The 15,585-nt window shown below is 26.8% G+C and overlaps 1 protein-coding gene across 1 annotated transcript; it reads right to left on the bottom strand.

The window, feature by feature from the left end:
- Positions 1-5,939: 5,939 nt before the first annotated feature.
- On the bottom strand, positions 5,940-8,160 carry LOC136085550 (uncharacterized). The gene is made up of 2 exons (XM_065806866.1): positions 7,949-8,160; positions 5,940-7,846 (listed from the first exon to the last, which is right to left on the bottom strand). The coding sequence occupies exons 1-2, from the start codon at positions 8,112-8,114 to the stop codon at positions 5,940-5,942; spliced, it is 2,073 nt and encodes a 690-aa protein (XP_065662938.1). The 5' UTR covers positions 8,115-8,160.
- Positions 8,161-15,585: the final 7,425 nt, after the last annotated feature.

The raw sequence follows: 15,585 nt of genomic DNA, 5'->3' as shown, positions 1-15,585 counted from the left end.
GCTAAAGAACAAGCTAAAAACCAAAACCAACTATCGAAGCAAAAAAAAAACTCATGATTGGCAGTGAAGAAGATGACCACGGCAAAAACAGAAATTCAAATATAGCAGAGAATAAATGCAGTAAACTTTCTTACATTGCAACCAAAATCTTTGGTTGCAATGTAAGAAAGGTTCTTATCGAAAATGGGTTTGTGAAAAATGTCGACCCAAAAAAAATACAATAGAATTTTATTGCTCAGTAAAATATAAAAAAAATGAGTCTTTGACTTTTATCTCTTCATCTCTCATGTATCATAATTTGTAAATTGATTTTTTTTTAAGTTTGCTTGATTATTTTAAAACTCTTTTTTTAGTCAATTAAATCCCGCCCCCCTCCCCAGGACCGCCTTCGCGGCTTTCAAAACATTTCTAAAAAAAACGGAAGAAAAAAAATAGGTAAAAAAGTTGGAGAGAAGACATGCCCCGATACCTCTCGGTATCGATGGCCACGCCCCCACTTATTGAATATTGTTAGATTTCTTTTATTTAACTAATTGTAAATGTGTTTTTAAGATTTTATTAAAATAAAAAATTTATGTTGTAAATAAAATAGGTGGCGAAATTCCTTCAATTTAAAATTATTGGGGTAATTTCGCCACCCCATTTTTTCTGTTCTAATTAGTTAAAAAAAAAAAAATTAAAGTATGTAGTGTTTATAAAAATATTATTAACAATAAAAAAAAATTCGATTTTATTTTAGTAAAGAATTAGTGGCGAAATTACCCCTCTTACTCTATCCGTAATAAAGTTTCAATTAAATATCGTAATAAAATGCGTAATTCGCTAATAAGATTATTGTGCAACAAACTTAAGTAGAGAAGTAGCATTAGCCAAAAACGTTTCTCAAGTTTTAAAAATTTCTCTTCTTGTTATAAACTTGAATGAACTTAACGAATTTACCGTACCTTTGAATCCTTTTTGAAAGGTATTCCATACTTTAAGACCTCAATATGAAATGCTATGTTCTGAATATTTATTTATTATACGAGGCAGTTTATATGTGTTTAACATATTTGCTCTAAGATTATAGTTTTTATTTTTATTTGATTCAAACTTGTTATTAAATTTGTTATTCATTCTTATTTGATTCAAACTTCAAATAGCTGATGAAGGTATGAATTAGCCCAAATTAGATTAATTTAAGACTGGGTTAGGTAACTTGAGAGGAAGATGTGTTTTTCTTGTGTTTTTGAGAGGAAGATGTGTTTCTCTTGTGTTTTTTTATGAAATAGTATATACTTTATTTTCTCAGCATTAAGCGAGAGTTTGTTAGCCTTAAACCAGTTGTTTACTTTATTATTATTATTTTAATTATTATTATTGTTATTATTGTTATTATTATTATTATTATTATTATTATTTATATTATTATTATTATTTGCCGTATATTAAAATTTACAATGAAATAAATCGTGTTAATAAATAAGAGAGCTGGAGTGAGCAGAAGGTATAAACTGTCTTATCATCGAGCCCCATTTTCTTTGAAAAAATCGTCAGCTTATATACAAAAAAGAAAAGTAGCTAAGTACATAATAAGAATTTTACACATGTTAGTTACAATATAAATATTAATATAACATAAATATTATTGTTTATATTAGGCACCAAGCTTCCTTAAAAGAGGTTCGCAATGAAAAGTTCTGTGTGCACCAAATACAATCCTGCATGCGTGTTTTTGCTTACAATAAATTTTTTTTTAATTTACTATAATTAGTACTACCCCATTCAATATTACAGTAAGAGATAAAACTATGAATAAATGAAAAGTATATTCTTTTCAAGGAAGCAGTGTTAAGATATGGTTTAGTTTTATATAATATGGAAATATTTATTGAGATTTTATTTTCTATGTATTTTATATACGGTTTCCATGACAAATTTTCATCTAGTATTACTCCTAAAAAATTAACGATTGATTCCCTTTTTTTTTAAATATTTTATTGATTAAAAGATTAGGTAATTTTAGAAGAACATTATCACGTTTACTAGGTTTCGAGAATAAAATAAATTTAGTCTTTTCTCCATTTAACGAAAGTCTATTACTTGTAAACCACTCGTTTATTTTTAATAGTTCTTCATTAAATATATTAAAAAGAACTTTTATGTTTTTGTTGGAATAAAAAAGATTGGAGTCGTCTGCAAACAATATAACATTTAAAATATTTGATGCTAAGTACAAATCATTTATATACAATAAAAATAATAACAGTCCTAAGATTGAACCTTAGGGCACACCACATATAATGTGTTTTTCTTTTTTAATTTTTTTTATAAATAATACATTGTGACCTGTTCGCCAGGTAACCTTCAAACCAAAGTAAGTTTTTATTTCTTACTCCATAGAGTTCCAGTTTTTTTATAAGTATCTTATGGTTAACAGTGTCAAAGGCTTTTGACAGATCAATAAAAACTCCTTAGATAAAATAGTCATTATTGAATGCATCTGATACATGATTAATCAGTTCGATTACCGCATGGTTAGTTGAATTATCTTTTTTAAACCCAAATTGTTTACTGTACAGCAAACTGTTTAGCATCAAACAGTTATAAAGTCTGTTGTACATAATTCGTTCCAATAATTTTGAGAAGCGAGGTAAGCAAGGAAATAGGTCTGTAGTTGGAAATATTATTTTCGTCACCAGATTTAAAAATTGGAGTGATTACGGCAACTTTAAGTTTTTTTTGGCACAACACCTAGTTTTAATGAAAGGTCAAAAATATGAAATAATGACGGTTCAATGATATCAAAAACTGACTTAAAAACATTTACACTAATTTTGTTAACGCCTGCACTTTTATTACTTTTAAGACTATTAAAAGCATTCCTTATCTCGTTTAGATTTAAATTAGATTCTTCTATAATAGTATTACACGGTTTAATATAAGATTCAAACTCTATAGTACGTGGCGGAATTTTACTCGCCAAGTTCGGCGAGTAAAATTCCGCCACGTACCATAGAGTTTTTACTCCCCCTACTTCAAAAAAAAATGAGTTTAGTTTTTCAGCTATTTTTTTTTTATCATAAATTATTTTTCCTTCAATTAAAAGCTTTTTGGGGAGATTATTTTTTACACATTTATTTTTACCAACTATTTGTTTAATTATATTCCAGGTTTTTTTAGTGTCGCCGTTGGTTTTTTCCAGCAACTTTGCATAATAAATTTTTTTAGAGTAATTTTTTGTTTTTTCAAATAAGTTTTTATAGTTTTCGTAGTTTATTTCATTTTTATATGTTTTATGCCTTAAATATTTAACATAAAGTTTTTGTTTTATTTTCAGACGATTCTATTAGTCATTCTATTGGTCATCCAGGGGTTTAAGAGAGACTTGGATTTTATAATCATCTTTTTAACAGGAAATGCTATGTCATACTGTTTACAGAATTGCGCTAAAAATAACTCATATGCATTATTGACTTCATGGGATAGTAAAATAAGATTCAAATCGATATTTTCTGATAAAAGAGTTCGAAAATACAATAAGGAGTTTTCATTGATCTGTCGCGTTAAAATTGTAGAGTTCGAGGGGGGATTATTTTGGGTAATGTTATTAGTAATCAGGAATATTGGAAAGTGATCTGTTAAATCAGTTTTGATTATGCCCGTTTCTAAACGACAGTTTTGAAAATTGTTAATAACTATATTATCAAATAATGACGATGTAGTCTTAGTTATTCTCGTTGACTTATTTATTGTTGGTATTAGGTTATATTGGGTTAAAGTATCTAAAAAGTATTGAACATTTTTATTTGAAGCATAGTTAAGCAAATTTAAGTTAAAATCACCAGCTAAATAAACATGTTTCGTGTTAAACTAGTTTTGGTTAAAAAACTGCTTAAATAAGTTTTAAATTTTCTTAAACTACCAGATGGTTGTCTATAAATAGAATTAATTACAATATTTTTGGTGGTTTTGTTTATAATTTCTATGCACAACGACTCATAACCTGTTTCATTAACATTAAGATCATTACGTAAAATAAAGTTAATTGATTTGTGGACAAAAATACTAACACCACCACCAGCGTAGTTGTCTTAGTTTTATCTAGTTCTATATTCATGCCCGCATTTAATTTTTTGATATCATTGTTGGTGAGAAATAGATTCGCGTCATTTACAAACATTACTGAATTCAACTTTAAGGATGCATTACAGAAGTCATTTACATATATTAGAAAAAGGAGTAGCCAAGAATCGATCCTTGCGGGACTCCACATAAGACATTTAATATTCTAGATTGGACATTATGTACATATTGCTTTCTGTTGGTAAGATAGCTTTTAATTCAATAATAGATTTTATTAATTATTTCGTAATGTCTTAATTTATCTAAGAGAATGCAATGAACCACAGTATCAAATGATTTTGATAAATCAAGAAATACTCCTAAAGTAAACTTATTATTTTCAAAACCATTAGTTATTTGATTTACTATTTCAATAATTGCATGCTCAGTTGAAAGATTTTTATTAAAAGCTAAACTGATTTGGGTAAAAAAAAATTGTTTTTTAAAAAAAGTAATCATAGATTCTATTATAAACTACACGTTCGAAGAGTTTTAAAAATACAGAAAGTATTGATATAGATCTGTAGTTTGTAATGTCAGAATGATCATTACATTTGTATAATGGAGTTACTTTAAGTACATCCAGAAAAATCCCAGAATTTAACGAGAGCTTCAGTATATGTATCAGAGGTCTATTAAGACTGTGTTTGTTTGCAATAACTATATCATTAGGTATCTCATCAAATCCTGGTGCCTTTTTTTTTTAAAGAGGCAAAAGCTGCCTTAAATTCATCATAGTCTAATTTCCCAAGTAGCAAACAATATTGGCGCAATATTGTTAGCGATGTTGGCGCAATATTGGACCAATATAAAATGTTTACATTTAGCAATATTTGCCAAATATTAGATTTATATATTGGCCAAATATTGATGCCAATATTGGTTCAATATTATTTTACAATATTGGTCCAATATTATTAGAAACATCGGCGCAATGTTGGCAACAATATTGGACCAATAAAAAATGTTTACATTTAGCAATATTTACCTAATATTATATTTATATATTGGCCCAATATCGTGACAAATATTGCAAAAACATTCAGATAACATAACAGACCATATTGCCAAAATACTGATTTGATTTGTAGAAATATTCAAATTAAAATACTTAATAATGGCACTATATATAGTTTTATTTCGTAAAAATAGAACAACAGCTAATATATTAGTATTAGTTATAATTAATTAATACCAATAGTTATAAATAATTTGTTGGTTAATAATGTTAAAATGGAAAATACAAAATCTCAAAATTGAATCAATATATTAAATATGACACAATAGTGTGATATAAATTAAATATATTAAAATGGCACTATATATATAGTGCCATAGTGTTAATCAGCAAATTAATTAAAATATATAAGTATTAATTTGTTTATATATTATAAATAATATATTAATACATAATTATAATCGTATTGTAATATATTATAATATATATAATTATAATATAATATATTATAATTAGATATTATAATTAATATATATTTGCTGTTTTTCTATTTTTACTAATTTATATGTTATATTGTAATACATAGTTAATAATTTATATTATAATATATACTTAGTTCTTATATTCATTTTTTTGTATTTTATATATATTTCATCAAGTTTATGTTCGAAATACTTAAGGTATAAAAATATATCAAATATATGAAAAATACTTATTTGTAGACAAATTAGTTAATAAATTAAGTCATTTTAAAGCATAATAATGTATAATTTTTTTAAATAAACTACAACAAAATCATTATAAATAAATGTTAAAAAAAATCTTATATAAACTTTAAACAATGAAGAAAAGGAAAAGCTATAAAATAATTTTTTCTCTACAGCAATAAGCATTTTTTAAAGATTGACGATAACGGAAAATATGAATATTGTTCTGACAACTGATCAACTTTGAAAACATTAAGTTTTGATGACTCACATGGATAGCTGTATAAATTTTTCATCGTTTTAAAAATGCGACAAATGATAATTATTCCATTATGCTCTGAGTCAATAATATTGCAAATTACGATAACTTTCCCATCATTTAATAAAGCGCATCTGTTTGCATTCTCAGTGGAAAAAAAACAACCAGCAAAATTAAGTTGTTTATACTGTATTCCTGTAAAGGTAAGAGTTGGACCATGGTGGTGAGTTTTACACAATGAAGGTTTTAATGATGGCGGTTCATCTGAAAAAACAAAACTTTGCTCAGATAAACGCTGACACAATTGTCTGAGTGGAAATCGGCCAGTTCTTACCATTTTTTTTAGTGAACCAAGCATGTTTTCAAATGGGAATGCACTATAATTATCAAGAGTACCAAAAAGCCTAACATCATCACATATATGAATAAGACTATGCATAGTGTAACTTAATGAACTATCACCATACAAACTTGAGAGTTCCTTAACAAAAATTTTTAACAGTTTTTCAGCATAATTACAATAATTATTAGAAGTATCTGGATTTGCTAGTATTGAAATAGCAACATTTAAAAGCATAAAATGATGGTATATATTCGACGGTAAGTGATTTTTTAAAACAACCGGACCAACATAACATAAAAAAAGTCTAAATTCAGTGGCTTTCCATCGACTTATTTCTTTAAGAGACCGTGGTTTTCTGGAAAACTCACAAGGAATACAATTTACCAAGCTAATCATATTATTAGATATAGTATCAGCATTTCCTACACTTATTTTAACATTTCGTGAGCCACGAAGCCAATACAATAACAATTTTCGAGTCGCGCCAAGGCATACAAGATGCATATATTCCAAAGGAAATTGAGAAACATGTCCAATATTAAGCTCCAGAAGTGATGATATAATATTCTTTTGATGATGCTGTTTTTGTTGACGATTAATAAATGAGGTATCTGTTCGCTTTTCTGCATTAAATTCTGGAAATGTAACTCTTCTTTGAACATATTCTCCAACTTGAAAACACCTTTCGCATCCATAATAGCCATTGTGGCTTGTTATACCTTTAACAAATGCCCGAGCAGGTGCATCGCATATAAAAGCATTCACAGCTATGGTAAAAAAGGAACCTGCTGTTACAAATCCATGATCCTTAAGTTTTTTAACCTCCGCAACGAAATCAGATAAAAAAACTTCCGCTGTACTTGGTTTACTATTTCCACAAAACAAGCTAACTACAAAAGGTTTATAGGTAGTTCCATCATAATTTACTGAACAAAGTATTGGCCAAAATTGCTTTGCAGAACTTTTAAATAGTGGCAATTCATCAATGCTAAACTGAAGTTTTAAACAACAGTCTCCACAAGTTGTTACTTTATTTGCACTTTCCAATAATTTTATTAATTGTTTTTCAAGTCCTAAATAAACATATTTACCGCAATTGTTGTGGATATCATACATTGGGATTATATCAGCAAGCTTCTTAGTTTTTAAAACAGTTCTAGCATCTTTTGGTAAGGAATGATATCGACCTAATATTACTAATAAATCAGATAAAGCAGTATGCCTTATGTTATGCTTTACAGACCAAGTTGCAAGCAAATCCTGTAAACTTTTATTATGCTCGTTTGCATCACCTTCACTTGAACAAGATGGGTAATAGTCATTGCCATCATTCTCATCAGATGAACTCAATTGAGAAAAAGAACCATTAGTAAATTTAACATTATTTGTATCTCCCTCGAAACCAATAGCTTCGTTTTTACATCGATCATCAACAATTTCAAAATCTATAACTTCGCTCTCGTCTACCAAATATTCTAAATAATTTGATATATAAAGTATAAAAATCGTTATATAATATACTAAAATAACTTTTCACTGTTAATGTAAGAATTAGCAAATATACTATGTATGCTTACTCTCAATGCTGCTAGAGCAAGGTAAACTTTCATTTTGTTGCAAGTCTTGCAATTTTATTTGCAAGCTACTATTTGGAGTTTCTAATTCTTCTAAATGCTTCTTAACATTTCTTCTGATAAAGTTTGATCGAGCTGCATATCTATTGGCTTTTTTTTGTTTAAACATTATCTAAACAATAAAAAAATAGAAAAATTTTGTGATATAATTTAGATTAGGGGACGTCCATATAATACGTACACAGTAAAACCACTGATTTAGGACACCCCTTTGCACGCTCTTGAATGTTTTTAACTACCCCCTCTGCGCACATACGCATTATTTATACAAAATTATGACCCCCTCCCCTCCTTCACCAACGCATGAATATTGCAAAACATTAACAATAACAACAAAACTTTTTCTCTCTTAATTATTTATAAAGAAATATAAAAAACAGTTGTGAAAAAAAAAAAATTAAAATTTTTTTTTTTTTTTACACTCGTGAATTCAATGTTTTTATAAAAAATCAAGAAAAAAAAAATCAAAAGAAAGAAAAAAACCTATAGGAGAAAGAGAGATAGTCAAACCACGTACGTACTCACTCTCTTTAACACTCCTCCCTCGCTTATACACAATTGTAAGTTTTTTTTTTAAAATTTCGTACGTATTCGTACAAAACTTTTCTAAATTTTCATTTTTGAATTATGCCTCAAAAAACATTGTCAAGATGACACTACCATTTCGATCATTAAAATACCCCCTAATAATGAATATTGCTCAATTAACATGTAGTTTAAAGTTCTCTAAATTTTCTTTTTGTATTTGATATCTAAATCTGCTATGCAATGTACCAAATTTCAGGTTGTTACATCATTCAGATCATTAAAGATTGCTACATATTAAAAAAAAATAGCAGAGTCAGCATAAATAACAACCGGGAGGTGTTGGAGGTTCCTAATTTAAAATTAAACTTTTATTAAAAACTGTTTTAGCTGATCTGACACCAACCTAAAACAGGCAAATTATGACCTTCAAATTAGAAAAACCAAGAATCAGCAATTATTGCCAACCTTAGTTTTTCTAATTCGCAAGGTTGTATGTATATGTGTATATTGTATATGTGTATATTGTATATGTGTATATTGTATATGTGTATATTGTATATTGTATATGTGTATATTGTATGTGTGTATATTGTATATGTGTATATTGTATGTGTGTATATTGTATATGTGTATATTGTATATGTGTATATTGTATGTGTGTATATTGTATGTGTGTATATTGTATATGTGTATATTGTATATGTGTATATTGTATATGTGTATATTGTATATGTGTATATTGTATATGTGTATATTGTATAGTGTATATGTGTATATATATATATATATATATATATACACATATATATATATACATATATATGTATATATATATATAAACACATATATATATATGTATATATATAAACACATATATATATATATGTGTATATATATATATATATATATATATATATATATATATATATATATATATCTATATATATCTATATATATATATAGATAGATATTTATTAGAAACATCAAATACATGTTCTAAAGGATACGACGGCCTATACAAAGATGGACACTAACAGCGTGCCCATAAATAAATTTTCGAAAATGCACCACAGAACCAATAACAAAATTATAAAATTACAAATATTATATAGAAACAAAATTATAAAGAAACAAATAGTTGTTCCTTTTAGAATAAATATTTGTTCAAGTCAAAAGAGTTAATCTTATTTTTAAATAATAAAATATTTTTTGCATTCACAGCATCCAAGGTCATATTCGTATTTTATAAATATGACCCTGGGTATATATATATGTACACACACACACACACGCACACACACACATATATATATATATATATGTATATATATATATGTATATATATATATATATATATATATATATATATATATATATATATATATATATATATATATATATATATAAAAACTATTATTAAAAAACTTGTAAAAGTTTTTTAATAATGAAAGTAACTTTTTAATTTTTAGTTAAAAAAGCATAGAATTTATGAAAAAAAATTTTAATAATAATTTTTATATGAAGCAATTATTATATTAAAAATTTTCATATTGTTTCTAAAATAGCTCGTAAGAGAAAGAAAAAATCTAAAAGACAAATAAACAGTAAACAAATAATTTTGTATCATTTCTTAAATTTCATCAGGCTGTTGAGTATCCAACACATTTGCCTCAAGTTCAACTTCATCACCACTGCTTTTGCAGATACTACGTTTTTTTCTGCGTCCATCTCGATCTACAACTTGTGCTAGAAAACTGCTAATTTTCATTTTGATTTTGGCTTCCGTCGAATCAGGAAACTGTTTCATAACAGCAGCTACAAACAAGCATAAAGTTTTTTATTACATGATCAAAGCCAAAAACATGTCAACATAAAATTTATTTTAAAGTTTAATTTCAAGTACATTCTAATACAAAATAAAGATTGACATCATTTAGAATCAAAAATTTAAAGTATTCAGAACCAAGCCAATCATAATTGAAGACGGCACACTCCGCTACCAAGATATAATAGATAATATATAAATAAAAAAAGAAAAACTTCAATAACCTATTACAGCTCTGTAACATTTCAGTTTTACAAAAGATTTCTTTCCTTTTCGACCTTGTCCTGAATATAATAAACTAAGAGACTTTGAAAATAAACAATTCATAACATCTCTTGTCATTTGATTGCAACTAATGCCACCAACAGAAGCCAAACGATTTGTCTATTATATTCATTAAAAAAAATCTATCATCAGATTGAAAAAACCTGTTAAATCTTTTACTATTATAATATATATATATATATATATATATATATATATATATATATATATATATATATATATATATATATAAACCGAGAATGTTTTTTGCACAACACATATATTTATTCCATAGTATGTTGTACAAAAGTAAACAATAAAATGCAAGACCAGATTAATAATATTTTTCTTTCTTTTAATTAAAAGATGGCAAGCCCAATCCCAATCCATAATCACCCTGCCACAACCCTTTGATGTGTTATTAACTCCCGCTTTTTCCCCTAAATAAGTCGATGCTTGTAATACTCCTTGCGTGTTCTCCCTATATCAATCAATATATAATGAAAACAGCATAAAACATTAAATATATAATAATAAAAACATTATGGCTTTAAAAAACAAAAAACATTCAGATCTATAAAGTTGAGTTTTTCTGGGTTTTTTAAATAACAATAAAACTTAATTAGTTTTATTTCCTCTTTTAAATAAAACAAATATAATATAGGAATATTTTCTTTAATGTCAACTTAGAACTGTTTTTTTTTTTGCTTTGCCTTATCTAATTTGGTTGCTGAAAATAACAACCACCCTACAGAAACAAAAAATAAAAACAGTACGCAAATTAACTAAACTTTCTTTGTTTTTGAAACTTCTTTTTTCTGCAAAGTATTGAAACATCTAATAAATAAAACTTGCAAACGGCTGTGACCAAATTGTCTAAAATAAAAAATTTTTGCGTGGAAATACAAGTCGAAAAACCGCACGCGCCTCCTGGGAAAGCTTGCATTGTGTTGCTTTTTTTAATGTTTTCTTTTTTCGTTTAACTTTTTTTATCTTTTTTTGTCTAAATTTTTTTTAATATTATCTTTTAAGTGTACAGAGTAAATACAAAACATTTTATAATATTATTTCAAAAATACACGAGCTGATAATGACTTATCTGAAAGTTATGATCTTATTTTTGTACAAAAGTTTGCACACACGGAGAATACTCTTTCAACATCCGTAGATGTAGGCTTAATTGTTAATAATGCATCATAAAGCTTTTGTAAGTTTTCTGTATGCTGACCTGTATTCTTAAAAAGAGTAAATACAGCTTTTAACTACCTGAAATTGTTCTGTCCAGAAGGCACTATTGGTGATTCATTTTTCTTCAGCAACACATTCAGTTCCTCTTGTAGAGATAAAACTTTATCTGATGGATTACTGGAGTTTGTCTCAATTATATTAACGTCATGAACACCAAAAAGCCGAGATGCCAACATTCCTGCAAAAGTTATCGTATCTCTGGATGGGGTTATTGTAGAGTTCTTTAGACAGCGTAATAAATTCATGACATCTGTATTCAGGCGTTCATCAACTCTAATTCTCAAACTGCCCATCAATTTTTTACTAATTTCACTGTTAACTAAAGAAAATTTCTCAAACATAAATTCTAAAATTGCTCAACAGAGTTGCATCTTCTCTACTAAGATTCTCTATAGCAAGTTTAATGGGTTTCATTGCCTCTAGTAATCCTTTTAAGGCATCGAAGTCTACATTATTGGCTAAACTTATATCTGCCTTAAATTCTAATAAAGTTTCTCGAATTGCTGTTTCTGTCTTTATCAATGACTCAAGCATTATTGGTATTATCTTCCAACAAGTTTTTACATCGAGATGAAGTTCAATTTCTTTTCCAAGTAGAGCCTTGACTTTTGATTAAAAAACTTGATTTCGAACAATTGACAGTTAGATGTAATTTATCGATTTGCGTGAGTTCTTAAGTAAATTATTGTAGTCAATATAATCTTCGCAATCTTTATTTATAAATTCAAAATTGATGCTTTTGTCAAAAGAATCATTTTCATTGTTATCGTCATCACAGGGGTTGCTTAATTCTTAAATATCATGTTTTTTGTATAAATTGTGTTACATATTCCAAGATGTATACCATGATTAAGACAAAATTGACCAATAACATCTAAATTTCGAATATACTTCTTGCTTACAGATGCTCCATCCTGAGTAGATGCAACCAAATCTTTTTAAATTGATATTCCAAACACATTTAGATGTTATTTCATTATTTCAACCATATCAAGCGCACTGCATGAACCCAAAATTCGAATTAATCCTGTTTTATACATGATATTGTCAGTTTTATCATGAATATTAACTTCAAAATATCTTCGTCATCTTAAAGTAGTAACCTCATCAACAGCCATGCTACACTTTATCTTTGTGCAAAAGTTTTATTACACCACTTTCATTAGCGGGTAATTTAAATCCATCTTAAGCTATTGACTGGTGAACGTATTTATTTCTGGTTATAGCTCAAACTGAAATGCCATCCATAGCCAAATCAGAAACAATATTTTGAAGCTGCTTTTGCGCAAAGAAGTTGCCAACAGTTTTTTGTCTCTTCTTGTTTGCTCTCTCATCTGTTAGTATGATTGATTCTGTTACCTTATCTAAACAAAGTCTGTGACTTTTTAAGTGATTTTTTAAGATAGTTGAATTTCCTGAGCATTTTATTATTTTGTTACAATGCTGACACTGTTCTTCCAACTCTTTTGTAATTGGATTTTCCGTTTTGTTGCATATATCCAGACTGACATTGCTAATAATATGAATAGAAAGTAAGAATATTAAGTAGCCATTTTACCCACCGTTAAAAACTAATTCATAACTAGTAACTATGCATTTATTTTTAAGTCAATGTAAATAAGAAACTGATGCTAGAAGCCCTATTTATAACTCTAAAGAAACTCTTAGTACTAGATTAGTAAAAAGGAACTATTAAAATAGGAATGTCTTTAGTACTTGCCTGTTTTCTTAGTTTTTTTTATAAAAAATGATAACTACTGAACTTAAGTTATTTATTAAAGTTACTTATTATCCTATATTTTAAACTATTTATTAAATTGTTATTGAAAAATAACTCAAATTAAATTACCATTCAAATTGCTTTAATAAACGTGTTGCTATATTGTTAATAAAGAAACTCTTTGCAATTATTAATTTTTAAAATATAAATAATTAAAATTTTATCTGAAAGTGTTTGAATAAAAAAATTTGAACATTTTCAGGTTTGAATGAAACTTTATGCAATTAAAACTCATTATAATATTGAAATATATATATATATATATATATATATATATATATATATATATATTATATATATATATATATATATATATATATATATACAAGGTGTTAGCCAGGAAAATATTCTATACAGCGTTAACAGCTGATATTAAAATGTGTTCCGGGAATGCGTGGGATTCTTCTCTTATATTATCTCTTCGTCTACTCCACTGCAGAGCTGCATAGATTGATTAGACAGCGCCAAAAAAAAATACCACCTGTAACTTATATTGATGATAAATATAAAGTCAACACAAAATTTGACATAGTTTCACAACGACATGACAAATTAAGCTCCGATTTCCAAAGATATATTAAGAATTATATATTTTTATATTATAAAAAAATCAGTGTATATTAATTAATTATTATTAAGAGTAATAATTTGATTTATTTTTAATCTTAATATATCATTGCCGCCTTCATTTTAAGAGAATTCTTTTGAATATATATTTCTTTTTAAATGGTGGGCATAAAAAGGCAATTTTTAAAGTAATATGGCAATTTATGTTCTATGAAAATCTCTGCGGAAGAGAGCTAATGGACTTCTACTTCTAATTATTATTACAATTCTGCTTGATGTCCTTGATGGATGAACCCTTACACCACCATATAATAAATTGTGTCCTCAAAAGAAATGTTTTAATAATAGAAAAATAGAAACGGTTTGAAAATAGTAAACACAAATAATTTCATACTTCACATTTATTGCAAGTTCATTTTTAAAATTAATATTAATTTTCTTTAGACATAAATCACATAGCGAAATAAAGTTACTATTACAGAATTTCAGCAAAAACAATAACAAATGTGGCTTATTTACAAAAAAATATTAATCACAAGTGCTTGCACGCTATCGCGGCAACAAAGAGTTCCAATAATTATTTTTTCATTTATAGTAATAAAATGTTATTATGACTACGGTTCATTCAAACATTTAAATTTGCTTTTACATTTTAAATTAAAGCGAGCAGTGACTTTAGTTTTCTTGATTTTTAAGTTTCTAGTACCAGTTTGTTGTAATAAAAAAACATTCTTGCCAGAATATTTTTATAAAAACGTATTTAATTTACGATTTAAATAAAAGCAACCAGTAAAGTAAAGAAATCTATTTTCCTCATTAAATAAATTTCTAGCACCAGTTTGTTATAATCATTAAACATTGTTGAGAAAAGATAGTAAATAAGTAAAAAATGATTTTAGGCAATGCGATCATGTAATTCAGTTGATTTAAAATACCAAACAAAATAAGATAAACAATAACAAAAAGACTTACTGTTAAATCCGTAACTGATCAAAATTTCGAAAATATCTGATGCAGATAGCACAAAAATATCAATATTTTTGTTGACGAAGCACATGTACTACTTGAAGTAGAGTTTGCAGTAAAACCTATTAAGTTATTTAACTTCTCAGCCAAAAAAGACAAAACTTTTAAAGAAATAGCATATGCGGGTGTCAAACCAAACAAGTTTGTTATTTTTTTAGATTGTACTCTATTTCGTGCTAACTTTTTTTCATATAACACTTGCTGTTGTTGGAACGCATTGCAAAAAATTATTTTCAAATTTTGAGAAATAAATTTTACAAAACGCTGGAAAAATCCCAATATTTTTTCCAATACACGTTTTCGCAGTTATGCAATCGCGTAGTTATACCATTAACAGCAATT

This window comes from Hydra vulgaris, chromosome 09, assembly GCF_038396675.1.
Source record: "Hydra vulgaris chromosome 09, alternate assembly HydraT2T_AEP".
NCBI lineage: Eukaryota > Metazoa > Cnidaria > Hydrozoa > Anthoathecata > Hydridae > Hydra > Hydra vulgaris.
Note: the sequence above shows the minus strand (reverse complement) of the source record. Positions and strands in the feature narration are given on the sequence as shown.

Excerpts from the sequence above, each read along its gene's own strand:
- LOC136085550 (XM_065806866.1), bottom strand. The coding sequence starts at position 8,114 with ATGTTTAAACAAAAAAAAGCCAATAGATATGCAGCTCGATCAAACTTT. Across the intron at positions 7,847-7,948 it reads TTGCTCTAGCAGCATTGAGA|AATATTTGGTAGACGAGAGC; the intron begins GTAAGCATACAT and ends CAAATTATTTAG.